General features: G+C 42.1%; 1 protein-coding gene across 1 annotated transcript in view; it reads right to left on the bottom strand.

Moving 5' to 3' along the window:
• si:ch211-26b3.4 (connector enhancer of kinase suppressor of ras 2) overlaps positions 1-17080 on the bottom strand; it is a 176122-nt gene extending 159042 nt beyond the window's left edge. Inside the window, exon 1 of the mRNA XM_037675402.1 lies at positions 16752-17080. Within this exon, the coding sequence (XP_037531330.1) occupies positions 16752-16815 (64 nt within the window). The 5' untranslated portion in view covers positions 16816-17080. The remainder of the gene's footprint in view (positions 1-16751) is intronic.
• Between the last annotated feature and the right edge of the window lie 354 nt (positions 17081-17434).

Below are 17434 nucleotides of genomic sequence, written 5' to 3' on the forward strand. Positions count from 1 at the left end.
TATAGGATTTGGATGTATAGGATTTGGATGTATAGGATTTGGATGTACAGGATTTGGATGTACAGGATTTTCAAACAATTTGGGAAAGTCTTTTGGAGTCATTTCCGAACAACCTCAGTTCACAAAATGATCAGTTCAAACAATTGTGCACACGTTATTCAGATGTGTCACCACTTTGCCATGGTCTTGAAACCTGTCACCCTTAGATTGGTTGGGTTGATAAGGACCAACCCAGGAACCACCAAGTTTTGAGTGTGCCATAAACAGGAAACTACTGAAACACCAGTGTCTCTTCCCAATGAATCCAGTTTTTTTAATCAAGGACTGAGCAGGTGCTGACTATAAAAGAAGCTCCTGCTGCAAAAGAGACACTACCAGCCTCATTGGACAAAATGAATGTGTTCTAAAGAATAACAAAGTCCATGCTCAATAATCCAGGTATACAGTGCCTTGTGAAAGTATTTGGTCCCCTTGAACTTTTCAAACTTTTGCCACATTTCAGGCTTCAAACATAAAGATATAAATGTTATTTTTTTGTGAAGAATCAACAACAAGTGGGACACAATCGTGAAGTGGAATGAAATTTATTGGATGTGTCAAACTTTTTTAACAAATAAAAAACTGAAAAGTGGGGCGTGCAATATTATTGGGCCCCTTTACTTTCAGTGCAGCAAACTCACTCCAGAAGTTCAGTGAGGATCTATGAATGATCCAATGTTGTCCCAAATGACTGATGATGATAAATAGAATCCACCTGTGTGTAATCAAGTCTCCGTATAAATGCACCTGCTCTGTGATAGTCTCAGGGTTCTGTTCAAAGTGCAGAGAGCATCATGAAGACCAAGGAACACACCAGGCGGGTCTGAGATACTGTTGTGGAGAAGTTTAAAGCCGGATTTGGATACAAAAAGATTTCCCAAGCTTTAAACATCCCAAGGAGCACTGTGCAAGCAATTATTGAAATGGAAGGAGTATCAGACCACTGCAAATCTACCAAGACCCGGCCGTCCCTCTAAACTTTCATCTCGAACAAGGAGAAGACAGATCAGAGATGCAGCCAAGAGGCCCATGATCACTCTGGATGAACTGCAGAGATCTACAGCTGAGGTGGGAGAGTCTGTCCATAGGACAACAATCAGTCGTACACTGCACAAATCTGGCCTTTATGGAAGAGTGGCAAGAAAAAAGCCATTTCTCAAAGATATCCATAAATGTGTTGTTTAAAGTTTGCACAAGCACCTGGGAGACACCAAACATGTGGAAGAAGGTGCTCTGGTCACATGAAACCAAAATCCAACTGTTTGGCCACAATGCAAAACGATATGTTTGGTGTAAAAGCAACACAGCTCATCACCCTGAACACACCATCCCCACTGTCAAACATGGTGGTGGCAGCATCATGGTTTGGGCCTGCTTTTCATCAGCAGGGACAGGGAAGATGGTCAGAATTGATGGGAAAGTGAGGCTGAAAAATTGTCTGCTTTTAAGACTGGGCTGAAGACTTTCCTTTTTGATAAATCCTATAGTTAGGGTTGGCTTGGTTTCCTGAGCTATCCCGTAGTTATGCTGCTATAGGCTTAGACAGCTGGAGGACAAACTGACCACACTTCATGCTGCTGTCTACTCAACCTGTTTTGTATTTGTAATTTTTCTATCCTTGACATGCACCAATGTTCATGCTCAATAATCCAGGTAAAAATCCAACAACGTTCAGTCAGGTCATCTGGACGGTTTCTATTTTTTGCTGAGACGTTTCGTCCTCCATCCAAAGGACTCCTTCAATCTTAGGAGCCACCAAACAAACTGATTCCCACAAACAGCATATTCCATAGTGGGGAAAAAAAATTCAGTTTGCTGGTGCTAAAATGGCCTCCGGGTCATAGATTGTATAAAAGCACTGCAAATTAATTGCAGGGATTAGAAAAACCTATCATCCCACCCCTAAAACAATCCTGAGCTGTCAATTTTTGTTTATTAAAAATCATTGGAGTTGTACGTTTGTATCATTCCATCTGGGAAAACAAAACAAAAAAGAATGACACAAATAAATTATTTAAAGCTCTGACATAAATGCTGAGTGGATGTTAAGCTCTCACCAAAACCTAATGTTCATAAAAGAGCATGCGTGGGAACGTAGGCACAAATCCACACATTTAAACCCTGAGAGTGACACGCAGCTGCCAGCCAATCGGATGTCTCATCCCTGGAGTCCCCAGAGGACAAACAGCTGATCTGGGTTCGTCTGCTGAGTTTCTATGTCAGCTGTAAATAGCACACTGGGGTCAGAGCTGACAAACACACAGGGACAAGTTTCTGTAGCGTCGGAAACATCTCTCAGCTTCAGTTTCCGTTAGGAATGATTTTAACTGGGGGGGGGGGGGGAATACTGTCCTATAGCTGAAACATTTCAAACATTTGCTTCCTCCACAGACTCTTGTGACTGGAAACTCCTGTAAACGTCAGGGTCCTGATCCCTGAACTGTTTACTGAGACTTCAAACTTTACCCTTCATTGTATCAAAGTGCTCCCAAGGTATCTGGCAACTTGAATGGAGAAGACTTCAAAACGTCATCAGTTGTAGGTGATTACGCTTTGATTCTTTATTGAGACTTTATTTAAAATTCATCCAGTGGTTCAGAGGGTGTCTTTGCTAATGGAAAACGTTGGCTCCAAGAGTTCATGGCCATTTCAAACAAAGATCTGCTGCAATCTGTTGGAGTACAATGGGTTTTGGATCACTCTCAGCTACTTGCACAGAAAATTGTAGCTCAGTGTCTATTAAACTGACTGTTATGATTTCTGTGTTTAATTTAGTTGATTAGCTGTGGCAGCCATTTTGAATTTGGTTTACTCCAGAAGTTAATTGGAAGTACCAGTAGATGTTTATCCAGTAATTACTTTCTGAGAGTTTCATTAAAAGTAAAATCTTTCATGAAACATTTTGCTAACAGACACAACAAGCCTTTCACCTTTCACCCCATCTTGAGCTCTTGATCTTAATAATTCCAGTGTGCAAAACCGTGAGCAAATGTCTCCATTTGACATCATCATTCACATTTTATACAATTCCTCCAGTTTTTTTTCTATTTTCGAGGCAAAATAAATCTAAACACAAGGGTTGCCAGGCAACAAGAGCAAAAAGCCATCAAAAACTCCTGCTCTGATGCTCGGCCAATCATACACTCAATGGATGACACTCACTTCTGTACCCTGAACAACAAAAAGTGTGACCAGCTGAACAAAACTCAAACTAAGACATGCAGAGAACTGTTTTGTTGTGGTGTCACAGTTTAAAAGATTATCTCTGAACTCTGAGAAAACAGTCAGAATTCTGACTTTAATTTTAACATCTCATCTTTAAGATCTTGTGATTCCCTGAATGGATTTTAATGAAGCTCGTGTGTTGGATCTACAACTGACTGAAGCAAACCCGTTTCAAAATGGCCACCTCATCGACCTTAAAAAAAATACAATAAATGTCTTTAACTTTATCAATTTACAAACATCGAGTTAGAATTTAACGGGTTAGTGGGAGAGTACTTTAAAGTTATAATCTGAGTACTATCAAATTGTGCAAAGTGATACAATATTAAGGGCGGCACGGTGGCGCAGTTTGTAGAGCTGAAATCCAGGCTGATGTGAGCACAGCTGAGCAGAGTTGGGGCTGAATAGGAGCGGTGGAAAAAGGACATTACTGTAGTTTAAGACTCGGGCATGAACAGGCAGAGGGCTATATGCATCTCTTCAAGGAATGTTAGGCCTGTCCATATACGACTGCTGACTCAGCATTCACACTTTCCATTTGTGCTTTGTTCTTCATTTAGCTATTTATAGATCCAAAACATTTAGCACATTCAGGAGATATTTGCTATAACTGAGTTATTTGGGTTTTTTACTTTTTTAAATATATCTTTATAAATCTATTTTACAATTATTTCCCCTTTGTTGTGTATTTATTTTCTCCCTTTGATGTTTTTTAATCTCGTCTAAAACTTTGTTCTCTTCCAACTCTGCTTCTGCAAACTAGTTTATTTGTTTTATGCTCTTTTTAGCTTTTAGCCAGTCTTTTGCTACTTCTAGATTCTAGCTAGGTTTTTCTGTTTTTATCTTTTAGCTACGATTTAGATATTTTAGCTTTTAGCTAGCCTTTTGCTAGTATTATTTAGTCTTTTATTATTATTAGCATTAAGATAGCATTTTGGTACTTTTGCAACTTTTTACTTTTTGGTAGTGTTTGGCACCAGAGTCTATTTTTTTCTACTTTTACCTAGTGTCTTGGTACTTTTATTTTGACTTTTGGCTTTAATTTTAGTTTTAACAATTCAGGAAGTCATTCACACATCAGTTAATCACAGACAATGCAGTTCTGTAGTTGACTTCAGAGATCTTCAGTGATTGTGGCTTTTATTATGTAAGCTCAAGGAGGATGCTGGGATTGTTTTTCAAAGCTAATATTGTTGTAAACCTGTTAGCTTCGAACAACAGGTGCAAAATCAACACAGTAAAGCACATGTGAGACGTGAGTACAAGCACACACACACAAACACACACACACACATAGGCTCCACTGTCCGAGCATCCGGATGGAGTGCTTGCTTTGATATCTTGCCCACAGCATTTCCAAATCCCTGCACAGCTCTCCTTCATTCCCTCTCCTCTCTTTCTTCCTCCATCATGCCATCTCTTCCCTCATCAGCCCCCTCTACCCTCAGCTCAGCCTCCTCAACCATTCTTTCACTTTGCTCTCTCCATTTCTGAATCAATCTCCTCTCGTCCTGTCCTCATTAGGCCATCAAAGACGAGGGAGAGCTGAGTGTGTGTCTACGTTCATAACTCCGTGTGCAGCTCCATCTTATGACATGTGCCATGACTCAAACACGGTCAGATCGGGTTTCCATGACTACGAATGCCCCATTTAAAGTGGCTCCTGGCTGAGTTTTTGCCTGTGCATATGTCAGAGTGTATGCATGCAAACGTTGCCACAGAGCTGAGTAAACATGTGCGCCCCTCTGAGCATGTGCAGTGAATATCCTCTGGTGCATGCAGGGAAGAGTGGAGGAGAGGAAGAGTTTCCAACGTACAATAAGGAACATTGTTTAATCTTTAATGCAGCTGAAGCTAGAGCATGGGTGTGTGTGGGGGTGTGTGGGGGGGGGGGGGTCTCCAACACTGAGTTTCTGACTGTGTCAGCAAGAGACTAAAGCAAAGGGCCATACTGTGGAACTGGAAGCATTTTCAGTATGAATCTTCTTGGACAAGAGCTATTTTCCTTCAAATGTAAACACTACGATAAAGATCTGCTGCAAAAATAAAAATTTTATTTTTGTGATCAAGCTAGGCATTTCATTTTCATTCTTTGGACAGCATGATGGATCAGTGGTTGCCAGCACTGCTGCCTCACAGCACAAAGGTCCTGGGATGAGCCCCTGGTATGGCCTTTGGGTGTGGAGTTTGCATGTTCTCCTCATGTTTTCACCAGGTACTCCAGTTTTCTCGCACAGTCCAAAACCATGTATGTCAGGCAACCTTTAGGCCCAGGCCTATCTTGCAAAATACATTGTGGATCTCAGTGGGATTTGCTTGGTTAATTAAATGTTAATAAATAACACATGAAATGAATTAAATGTTTAATCACCCCTTTGGTGCACTCTGCCCATCTTCGGATGACTGTACAAACATAATTTTGTTGTATTTTGGTACAATGACAATAAAGCCTATTCTGAGTCTGATTCTGGTGTCAGTGTGGATGTATTCTCACTACAATGTTCAGATTTATAGTTTGGGAAAATGACAGGCAAAGGTAGAGAACTGGTTGGCATGATGCAGAGAAGGAAGGTAGATGTTTTATTTGTCCAAAAGACCAAGTGGAAGGGCAGCAAGGCTCGCAGCATTGGAGTAGGGTTCAAACTGTTTTGTCATGGTGTGGATAGAAAGAGAAATGGAGTAGGGGTGATCCTGAAGGAGGAGCTGGCAAAGAATGTAGCAGAGGTATAAAGAGTGTCAGACAGGGTGATGTGTCTGAAGGTAGAAGTAGAAGGTCTGATGCTAAATGTTGTCAGTGGTTATGCTCCACAGGTTGGATGTGATGTAGAGGAAAAATATAAATTTAGGAAAGATCTGGATGAAGTGGTAGAGAGTATGCCCAGAGAGGAGAGAGTGGTGATCGGAGCAGACCTGAATGGACATGTTGGTGAAGGATACAGAGGAGATGGGAAGTGATGGGTAGGTTTGGTGTCAAGGAAAGACAGGAAGGACAGATGGTGGTGGATTTTGCCCAGAGAATGGAAATGGCTATAATCAACACCTATTTCCAAAAGAGGGAGAAACATATAGTGACCTATAAAAGGCAAGAGTAGACACAGTAGACTACATTCTGTGTAGAAGAGGAATCTGAGGGAGATTGGGGACTGTAATGTTGTGGCAGGGGACAGCGTGGCCAGACAGCATTGGATGGTTGTGTGTAGAATGACTGTTGTAGTGAAGAAGAGAAAAATAGTAAAATCAGAGGAGAAGACCAAATGATGGAAGCTGAAGAAGGAAGAATGTTGTGAGAAATTCAGAGAGGAGCTGTTAAAGGCTCTGGGTAGTAAGAAAGAGCTTCCAGATGACTGGACTACTACAGCAACTGTGATTAGAGAGACAGGAAGGAAGGTACTTGGTGGGACATCTGGACAGAAAATAGACAATAAAGAAAACTGGTGGTGGAATAATCAAGTGCAGGAATGCATGCAGAAGATAAAGTAAGCTAAGAAGAAAAGAGACCATGAAAGAAATGGAAAGGAGACAAAAAATAAGGAGATGCAACATAATGAAAAGAGGAAGGAAACAAAGGCAAAACAAATGGTGTATGACGAGTTGTACAAGAAGATGGAATGTAAGGTGGGAGAGAAGGGCGTGTATAGACTGGAGAGACGAAGGATCAGGCTGGAAAGGATGTGTAGCAGCTTAGGCTTGTGAACGATAGAAATTGTAACATTCTAACATACAATGAGAGTGTGGTGGGAAGCTGGGAAAAGCACTATGAAGAGCTAATGAATGAAGAGAATGAAAGAGAAAGAAGAGTAGAGGTCATAGAAACTGTGAACCAGGAAGTGGGAAAGATTAGTGAGGGTGAAGTCCGGAAAGCTCTGCTGAAAAGAATGAAGAAGGGGAAGACAGTAGAACCTGGTGACATACCAGTGGAGGTTTAGAAATGTTTTGGAGAGATGGCAGTGAAGTTTTTTCCTCAAATATTCAATGGCATATTTGAGGGAAGCTCTCCACCTTGACCTCTCTAAATGGCTTAAACATCTGTTAATTTCCTGGAAAAACCAATGCAGACATGTTCTTGTTTTTAGTTTTCTATATCCCCTTACAACCTAGCTATTTTTTTGTTACTTTTTCTTTTAAATGCCATTTTATTTTCACTTGTTAAAAAAATTCTCAATTTGTACGCATCCTTTATGATTGTCTATTATGGTCTTTGTTGGCCACTGTTGTCATCATTCTTTGTTAAAATCAGGTCTCTCTTATAAATGAGTCCTTGAGGCTCAGTGGGATTAACCTGTATAAATAAAGGTTGAATGAAAAAATAAAGGGTTAGAAAATGCCTGAGGAATGGAGAAGTGTGCCGGTGCCCATTTTAAGAACAAGGGTGATGTACAGAGTTGTAGCAAATACAGGGGAATTAAATTGATGAGCGACACAATGAAGATCTGGGAGAGAGTTGCGGAAACTAGACTTAGAAGAGAGGTGACTATACAGTATGTGAGCAGCAGTATAGTTTCATGCCAAGAAAGAGCACCACAGATGCCATCTTTGCTTTGAGGATACTGATGGAGAAGTACAGAGAGGGTCAGAAAGAACTCCATTGTGTCTTTGTGGATTTAGAAAAAGCATATGACAGGGTGCCGAAGGAGGAGGTGTGGTATTGCATGAGGAAATCTGGAGTGGCAGAGAAGTATGTTAGACTGGTACAGGACATGTACTTTGTATGAGGACAGCAGGACAGTGGTGAGATGTGCTGTAGGAGTGACAGATAGCTTCAAGGTGGAGGTGGGAGTGCATCAAGGATCGGCTCTAAGCCCCTACTTGTTTGTTCTGGTGATGGACCGACTAACAGATGAGGTCAAGCAGGAATCCCCATGGACTATGATGTTTGCAGATGACATTTGGGGAGGTGGAGGTATGCACTAAAAAGAAGAGGAATGAAAACCAGCTCTAGTAAGACAGAGTACATGTGTGTCAATGAGATGGAGCTGGTGAAACAGTGAGGCAACAAGGAGCAGAGGCCCAAAAGGTGCAGGACTTCAAGTACTTGGGGTTCACTGTCCAGGAAAATGGGGAATGTGGTGAAGAAGTGAAAAAGAGAGTCCAGGCAGGATGGAATGGATGGAAAAAAGTTTCAGGAGTGATTTGTGACAACAACAAAAAGTTGCAGCAAAGATCAAAGGTAAAGTTTACAAGAGTAATGAGACCAGCTATGTTGTATGGTCTGGAGACCGTGGTAATGGCAAAGACAGGAGACAGAACTGGAAGTGGCACAGCTGAAGATGTTGAGTTTTGTGGGGGGGAGTGACAAGGATGGATAAGATGAGGAATGAGATCATCAGAGGTACAGCACAGGTTGAACAACTGGGAGATAAAGTTAGAGAGGCCAGACTGAGATGGTTTAGACATGTCCAGAGGAGGGACAGTGGGTATATTGGTAGAAGGATGTTAGAAATGCAGCTGCCAGGAAAAAGACAAAGAGGAGATATATGGATGCAGTTAGAGAGGACATGGAAGTAGTTGGAGTGAGGACAGAGGATGCAGAGGACATAGATGGAGATGGATGACTCGCTGTGGGAACCCCAAGAGGGAACAGCCAAAAGGAAAATAAATATTCAGCTTTATAGTTTCTTCTGTACATGTTGTGCAACCAAGCTACTTCCACTCACATTGTGTGATTTTAACCATGAATGTCTCAAAACATTTGCCCCAAAGAAAATGTAAGTTATGACTTTTAGTATTTGTATGCTGTTTTAATGTTGACTTAATTTATCAACGATTTCCCATAGAAATACAATGATACCTCTTCAATTCCTACTTTAATACATGTGCTCTGTTTTTGTCTTCGCTCCTTTTAGCTTTTGCAGCAGTTTTGCTACATTTACCTTTTAGCAATGACTTGTAACATTTAGCTTTTACAGTGGCTATGGTATTATTTCATTTAGCCATTGACTACTATTTTCCATCCATCCATCCATTATCTTTACCCGCTTATTCCATTTTTGGGTCACGGGGGTCGCTGGTGCCCATGTCCAGCAATCACTGTGCGAGGGGCGGGGTACACCCTGGATGCGTCGCAAGTCCATCACAGGGACACAAAGAGACAAATGAGACAAACAACCATTCACTCTCTCACTCACACCTAGGGACAATTTAGAGTTACCAATCAGCCTAACATGCATGTTTTTGGACTGTGGGAGGAAACCGGAGCACGGAGAAAATCCACGCATGCACGGAGAGAACATGCAAACTCCACCCAGAAGGCCCCTGGACCGGGTTTTGAACCAAGGACCTGCTCACTGAGAGACAGCAGCTCTACCAGTTGCGCCACCGTGCTGCCCGTGACTACTATTTTGCTATTTTTATATTTTGTTATGCTTAACTTTAAGCAACTGTATAGTTCTCTTGGTAGTGATGGACAAGTCCTGAACAAATTGTTCAGAACTCACGAACAACTTGACTGCGTCCTCCCTTCTCCAGACATCTGTCTCTGCTCCACACAGTGGTCTGTGGCTGCATCAGGAAGCACATCTGGTGTAAAACAGTCGGCAGGGCTTCATGTGAGTTAGTTCACTGTGGCAACTCCTGAAGAAGGGAGCAACCGAAAGAATAAATAAAGTATAAAATGTGATGGGTGGTGTATGATAAAGTTCAAATTAAACCAGTAACAACTTTTGGGCTTTATGTTTACTTGATTGAAAAGTTGATGTACTTGGGAGTTTTATGCACCTTTTAAGCATTTACAAAGAAATGATCTACCATAGTTTGCATTGTTGCAGTACATCAGAGAGGACACACAAGATTACAGCTGGGAAAGTGAGCAGCCTCCATCATATCCCTGCTGTTGTGCATCAGTAGGGTGATCTCATAAAGAAACTCACCAGAGAAAGAGAGAGAGAGAGAGAGAGAGAGAGAGAGAGAGAGCATTGTTGGAAACACAGAGAGGTACGCACTGTGCCCGAACACATCCGATGCGTCATCATCTGCACACCCCTCAGCAGAGACACTTATAGGAAACTCCTCTGGTGTGGGCGTTCAAATCGTAACAAATGCTGATGAGTCATGTTTCTGTGTAGCTTCACCACCGTTCTGCTGCCGGAGCAGTCTCTGCACGGATCTACAGTCCAACCTGCTTTGACTGCACGGCACCCAGCAGTGTCAGGTGTTCTCAGCAAGACGACAGAGTATCACATCTCCCTGTCCTACCACCTTTCATGTGACAGGGATGAGCTGTCGTGGTAAAAGAGCTGCTGTCCGCAAAAGAGCAAAACCTGAGGCACGAGGGCTGGACTCTTTGAGACACTCTGCAGTTCTGTGATCAGAGTCCACAAGCTTAATGTATGACTCACTTCAGCTACGTTTTACTGCAAAGTTCGTTGTCTTTATCGCCTTTCGACAGGGCGAAATGTGGGCGATAATGTTTTTGCCTGACTATGCGTTTGTTTGTCTGAAATTTTAGCAAAATATCTCACCAACAGATTACAGATTTAAATAAAATTCACAAAAAGCCATCATTAGACGTCCGTCAACCACTGATTTTATTTTGATTATCAACCTGACTCAAGATGGACGCGACAGCTTAGCGAGCATGGCCAGCACAAACATGGCTACAAATCAGTCAGTTGTTCAAATATTAAAGTAAAATTTGGTGTGGTAGTAGCTGAGGGTCATCCTCAACGCATCCTGACTGAACTACCTGATTGCAGGAGATTTTTCATAAAATGTTGCCATTGAAAATTGTACTCAGTGTTGTCTGACCGTTAGCGAAATATCTCATAAGCAACTAGACTATTTTAAAGACATTTTTAGAAACTAATCATTAGAAGTGAATGAGTTTAAAAGTCAAACCACTTCAAGATGTCAGCCAGAGCTAATCAAGCTTAAAGCACTAAACTATCTAAAGTAGTAGTAGCTGAGAGTGGTTCATCTGTCGTACTCTGAGCGCTATGCGTTGCACAAGAGTTTAGCATTTTGCTATTTTGGCATTAATTTTTTGGAGTCAGTCCTGTTTGTCTGTTAGCAAAATATCTAATGAACCACCAACCAGACTGTAATTTTTAACTTTTAGGAAGTAATCATTGAATGTATGTCTACAAGTGATGAACGTTTAAACCGTACCCAATCCAAGATGGTGTCTGCAGCTAATCGTCCTTGGCTAACACAAAAATGGCTGTAACTCAATGAAATGATCAGATAATGAGTTAAAGCCTGGTGTGATAGTAGCTGAAATCTGTCCCCAATACATCTGAGTGTGAACAGATCATGAAAGCTTTTGTGATGTTTCACGTTCTGAAGGTCGGACCAAAATGGTTCTGAAGTAAATCTTTTTTTAACACACGATGACCTCAGTCAAAAACTCTTAGTCTGTGTTGACGATGGAGAGGGAGGGCCCCAGAGGCCATCGTAGCACCAGCAAACTGTTTTTGTCCACTATGGCGTATGCTGTCCCTACGATTGACTGGAGACCTGTCCAGGGTGTCCCCTGCCTCTCGCACAGTGATGGCTGGATGTGAGCACCAGTGACCCCCGCGACCCAAAAAGGAAGAAGCGGGTAAAAGAAGATGGATGGATGGATGGATGGATGGATGGATGGATGGATGGATGGATGGATGGCTGGATGAATGGATGGATGGCTGGATGGATGGATGGATGAGTGGATGGATGGATGGATGGATGGATGGATGGATGGATGGATGGATGGATGGATGGATGGATGGATGGATGGATGGATGGATGGATGGATGGATGGATGGATGGATGGATGGATGGATGGATGGATGGATGGATGGATGGATGAATGGATGGATGGACGGACAGACAGATGGATGAATGGACGGATGGATGAATGGATGGATGGAGTATACTGTTAATGGGAATCAGTTTGGTTTGGTGGCTTCTCGGACTGATGAAGTCCTTTGGATGAAGGAGAAAATGTCTCAGCAACAAAAGAAGCCGTCCAGATGACCTGACTGAACATTGTTGGATTTTCTACCTGGATTATTGAGCATGAACTTTGGTCTTAGCCGGAGCTTTGCTCCCAGAAACACTAACGTTTTTCTATACTTGAAGAATCATGACAAACCAACTTGTGTCTTTATAAACATGATGAAGTCTGATGGTTTGTGAAGGAAGGATGCAAAAGACCGAGAAGACACGAAGATGAAGCAAGCGTTCTTAGTTTGTTTCAAATTGGAAAAATGTGTGTTTCTTCACTTACAAGTGTTTTTTCTGTCACATGTCACACATTAATGCTCAGGTTTAAATCTCTTTTCCCGATGATGGCAGTTCATTAACACTATCCACTCTGCTGCCATTTGTCAGAGCCGTGGCAAGATTTTAATGCCATGTGCTGATCCTTAATAAGGTGGGGCGGTATGCAGTTGTTTAAGCCTAACAAGAATAAAAATATATATTTCAGGCATTTTAAACTGGGATTCTGTATAAAACAACTATGAACAGTTAATATCTTACCTGATCTAGATAGCTCTTTGAAAGACTTCAGCTTGGAGAAACAGATTTCAGTTCTCATTAAACTAATAAGCTAATATCCTGATGCATGCTCAATAATCCAGGTAGAAAAATCCAAAAAAGTTCAATCTGGTCCTCTGGACATTCAAAAAAAAAAAAAAAAGCAAAACAAAGCAAAAAAATATAGAAACGTTTCGTCTCTCATCTGAGAGACTTCCTCAGTCTGAGGAACTGTTTTCAGCTCAGTCTCTTAAATAGCACCTTCTCAGAGTGGATCAACCAGTTTTGCTGCTGACAACCAAAACCAGCTGATCACATGCTCAAGAAGGACCATCAGCCTAACAATGGATCATTAGCACACTGATGGCTGTTTACTACTCACAGAGGGCTGAGTGATACTAGCAATCACAGCATTGTAAGAGGGGGACAGTTGAACCCGGAGGCCTCCACCCCTGTTTAATGATGGACGATTTCTTTTCACAAAGATGGCCTCCTTTACTCCTCTCTCAAACCATCGTTCCTCTCTGTCCAGGATGTGAACATCTTCATCCCTGAAAGAGTGACCGCTGGCCTGGAGATGAGTGTAGACCGCAGAGTCCTGGCCTGATGATGTTGATCTTCTGTGCTGGGCCATCCTTTTGGCCAGTGGCTGTTTAGTTTCCCCGATGTAAGGCTGATCACCCTCCTGACACTGAACAGCATACACAATATTACTCTGTTTGTGCCGGGGGACTGGATCTTTGGGATGAACCAGTCTTTGCCGTAATGTATTTTGGGGTTTAAAAGCCACTGGGACGTTATGTTTAGAAAATAAACGTCTCAGTTTCTCTGATACTCCCTCAACATACGGAATACTAATAAGCTAATGGTTAAACAGAGCACTGCCAAGACTAAGGGGCAGCTGTGGCTGAGTGGTTAGAGCAGTCGTCCTCCAATGGAAGAGTTGGGGGTTTGATTCCACCAACAGTCACATGTTGAAGTGTCCCTGGGCAAGACACTGAACCCCTCATTGCCTCCAATGTGTGTCCCATTGGTGTATGAATGTGATAAAGCTCTGATTATTCTTTGTATAGATCTAATAAAGTGCTGTATGTAAATGAGGACACAGATTGTAAAGAGCTTTGAGTGTCTTGAAAAGATAGAAAGGAGCTATATAAGTGCAAAACAGCTGACATCTTAAATAAACTCTAAACTTAAATTTTTATGAATTTATGCACTTTAAAAAAAAAACTTTACACTGCTTCAGATGTTTACATTTATTCCATCAACAAAGACTAAATGCACAGATTAGCTGCTGCTGTTGCGTTTATTGATGACATATAACCATTTTTTTTTCTAAATACCAAGTAATGCAAAACAGATGCAACCTTTATGAGAGTTTCAAAGTTCATGCTCAATAATCCAGGTAAAAAAAAAATCCATCCAAGTTAAGTCAGGCACTCCGGACGGTTTCTTTTATTTATTTATTTTTAAGATTACGTTTTTCATCAAAATGACTTCATCAGTCCAAGGTCCACAAGCAGCACACTCCCATAGTGGACCAACCAGTTTTCTGGTGATAAGATGGTTTCTGGAGTCCTCCCTTTCCCCCGTCGACTCCTCTGAGGCAACCATGGCCAAAGTGGTTCCAAAAAAATCAAAGTCCATGCTCAATAATCCAGATAAAAATTATAAACTCTCATATCTATATGAGAGTTGTTCTGGGACAGAGGTAATCCCTTTTAGTGTTGATCCCACTCAGGTTAGCCATTAACTCACCAGTTCAATCAGAATTAAGCTCTGTTTCGCATCTAAAACAGGTAAGACAGTAGTTGTTCATAACTTTTGCACATGACCCCATGTCAAACTGTCAAATATGTTGCTTTAAAACTCCACTTCACTCCAGACCAGCTGCTTTTAAAACTCGGTGAAGTGTAATTACCTCCACATGCAGAAACAGATCCAAACATTTCTAAATATAACTCAGATCAAACGGCACAAGAACAGCAGCCTGATGTGTTTCAAGACTAAAACTACCATTGGAAAACAAACAAACCTACATATGCACAGAAAATAGTTCATTAAAAATGTAATTTATATACACATTCATGCTTGTACACACGTGAAGACGAAAAGACTGCAGTAATAACAAAATCAACGTATTTTTTACTAAATACATAAACAGTAAAAGAAAGACATTTTTGTTTTCTTATGTGACAAATGCATCCGTTCAAGCTGTTTTGTATTTGGAATAATTCTCATCTACCACCATATACATTTGTGACCAAATACCTATAATATTGACTGTTACAGCCATTTTTGTGTAGGCTGGTTATGATTTGTTATGACCGCCATCTTGAACTGGAAATAGTCCAGAAGTCAATCGGTTCTAGATGTGCATCCAATGATTATTTCCTGAAGGTTCTAGCAGAATAAGTGCAATGGTTCATGAGGTATTTTGCTAACAAAAAAGCAGTTGACAAAATAATTAATAGCTACATTTTAAACAAAAATCATACATAGTTTGTTAGCACTCAGACTATATTTTGAGAATCAGTCTCAGCTACTACCACACTAAATTTTAGATCAATATCTTTAAAGTTGACTGAGTTAAAGCCATTTATTTATTTCAAAAATTCAGTTGGCTGTAGCAGCCATTTTGAATTAGGTTGACTCCTAAATTTAATCGACTGTAGATTTAAATCTAGTGATTACTTTCTGCAAGTTTAATTAAAATATGCTCAGTGGTTCAAGAAATATTTAGCTAACAGACACACAGAAAGAGAGAGAGAGAGAGACTTGTCATTACCGTTCACCTTCAATGGTGGGCAATAAAAAAAATGTAATATTTTGCAAACATAAAAGGTTTTAAGTAAAAATGTCTCATAGTGTGGTGGTGATCAAATAATGCTTTATAAGATGCTAAAATAAATGCTGCTTATAGGCATGTGCAGAGAAGAATCGATGCAATGTATTCATTTTAGTCCCTCCTAACACAAACTAAATATTGTCATACTTTCAGATGTTTTTGTGCCACAAGTTGTTGGTGAAAATGACTCATTTTAATATGAAATTATACTGAAACCTCATATTGAGTGTTGTTCCAGATCAACATGTCAGCCTCGTGAACTCTCCACCAATCAGAGGACCAAGCTGCACATCTGGCCCAAGAAAGAAACTCAAGTCCTGGTTCAGTGATCACTTCATGACCCACCTCATACATCAACTCATCTCCTTGAATCTTTGACGGCTGTAACCTTAACGTTTTCATGGGGATGCAAATGAAACCCATGTAGGGAAACAAACAGACCCAGTGCTGGGATTGATGACTCCAAATCACGTGCGCGCTTGTACAGAGATGTATTTCTGCTCTGAGTCATCAATCAAGCAGTGATTAAGTCATACTCTTAAGTAAGAGGCTGCAGACATGTCTGTCAAACAGGCCTTCAGTTTCTGTCACAGCTCTGTGGATGACCGAGGTGTGTGACAACACACACACACACACACACACATTAGTGATTACTCATTCAGGCCATCTCCATGAGGGGTTCCGTGCCAACAAAGCGAGTAACACACACACACACGCGCGCGCGCGCACACGCAGAGAGAGAAACAGGAGTGTGACCACCCTGTTAAACAGCAGCAGGCGGCACGGTGCTGTCCATGGTGCTGAAAGAGGCTGTGAGGCGTGTGTGTGTGTGTGTGTGTGTGTGTGTGTCTGTCTGTGTGTGTGTGGGGGGGGGGGGGGGTCCATGGAACTACATCATTCTAGCATTCACAGCGACGTGCGCTCAGAGTCATGACACATCTTCCTCACTCATTGATGCTGCTGCTGCTGATGATGATGATGCAGCAGCCTCCGTGTCTCCACTAAACGATTCACTGAAGCTTGAAATCAGTTTTACACACAAAAAAAAAAAAATCCACGTTAGGACACACGCATGCCCCTAGTGTGTGCCCCCCCCCCCCCCTCACACACACACAGAGACCACAGTCATCCTCATGCCTCCCGGCGCATGCATGTGCGCGCTGCAACAATCTGCAGCGTTGCTCACCTTTCATCCAGTCCAGCACCTGCTTCGGTGTCCACTTACTGATCGGCTCCATGACCAGGGCCATGGTGGTGGTCTCTTCCAGAGGTGGACACGCTGATGGACGCGGGCGTCACGGTAAAGAATAATGAGAATAAATTTAATAAAAATAAATAAATAAAATAAAAATAAAACCTAAGACCCGTCAGTCACATCTGGGACGAGACAGATGTGGATCTGAGGGGGACAGAGACGATCCTCGGCTTCATTCTCTCCATCAAATCAGTCAGAGTGCGGCCGCCCGCAGGAAACGGTGAGCAGGGGGATGCGGTGGTGCAATCCACGCGCGCGCGCACACACACGCGCTCTCTCTCTCCCTCTCCCTCTCCCCCTCTCTCTCTCTCTCTCGCTCACACACACACGCGCGCGCACACACACACTGTTTGCTCTTGTGTTCCCGCCAGCAGCTCGTGCACTGTGAGCTTCTGTGGAGTTGGAGCGAACCCCCCCACCCCACCCCCTTCCTCTCTGCCCCTAAACCCTCCACCCGCCTCGCTGCAGCATCACGAGGGGGGTAACTGCTCATAACACAGACCAGGGAATGGTGCAACGCAAATCATCCAGGGAGGATCTCTCTCTGACCGGACCCCCCACCCCCACCACACACACACACACACACACACACACACACACACACACACACACAC

This window comes from Nematolebias whitei, chromosome 4, assembly GCF_014905685.2.
Source record: "Nematolebias whitei isolate Nwh7 chromosome 4, NemWhi1, whole genome shotgun sequence".
In the NCBI taxonomy this organism is placed as follows: Eukaryota; Metazoa; Chordata; class Actinopteri; order Cyprinodontiformes; family Rivulidae; genus Nematolebias; species Nematolebias whitei.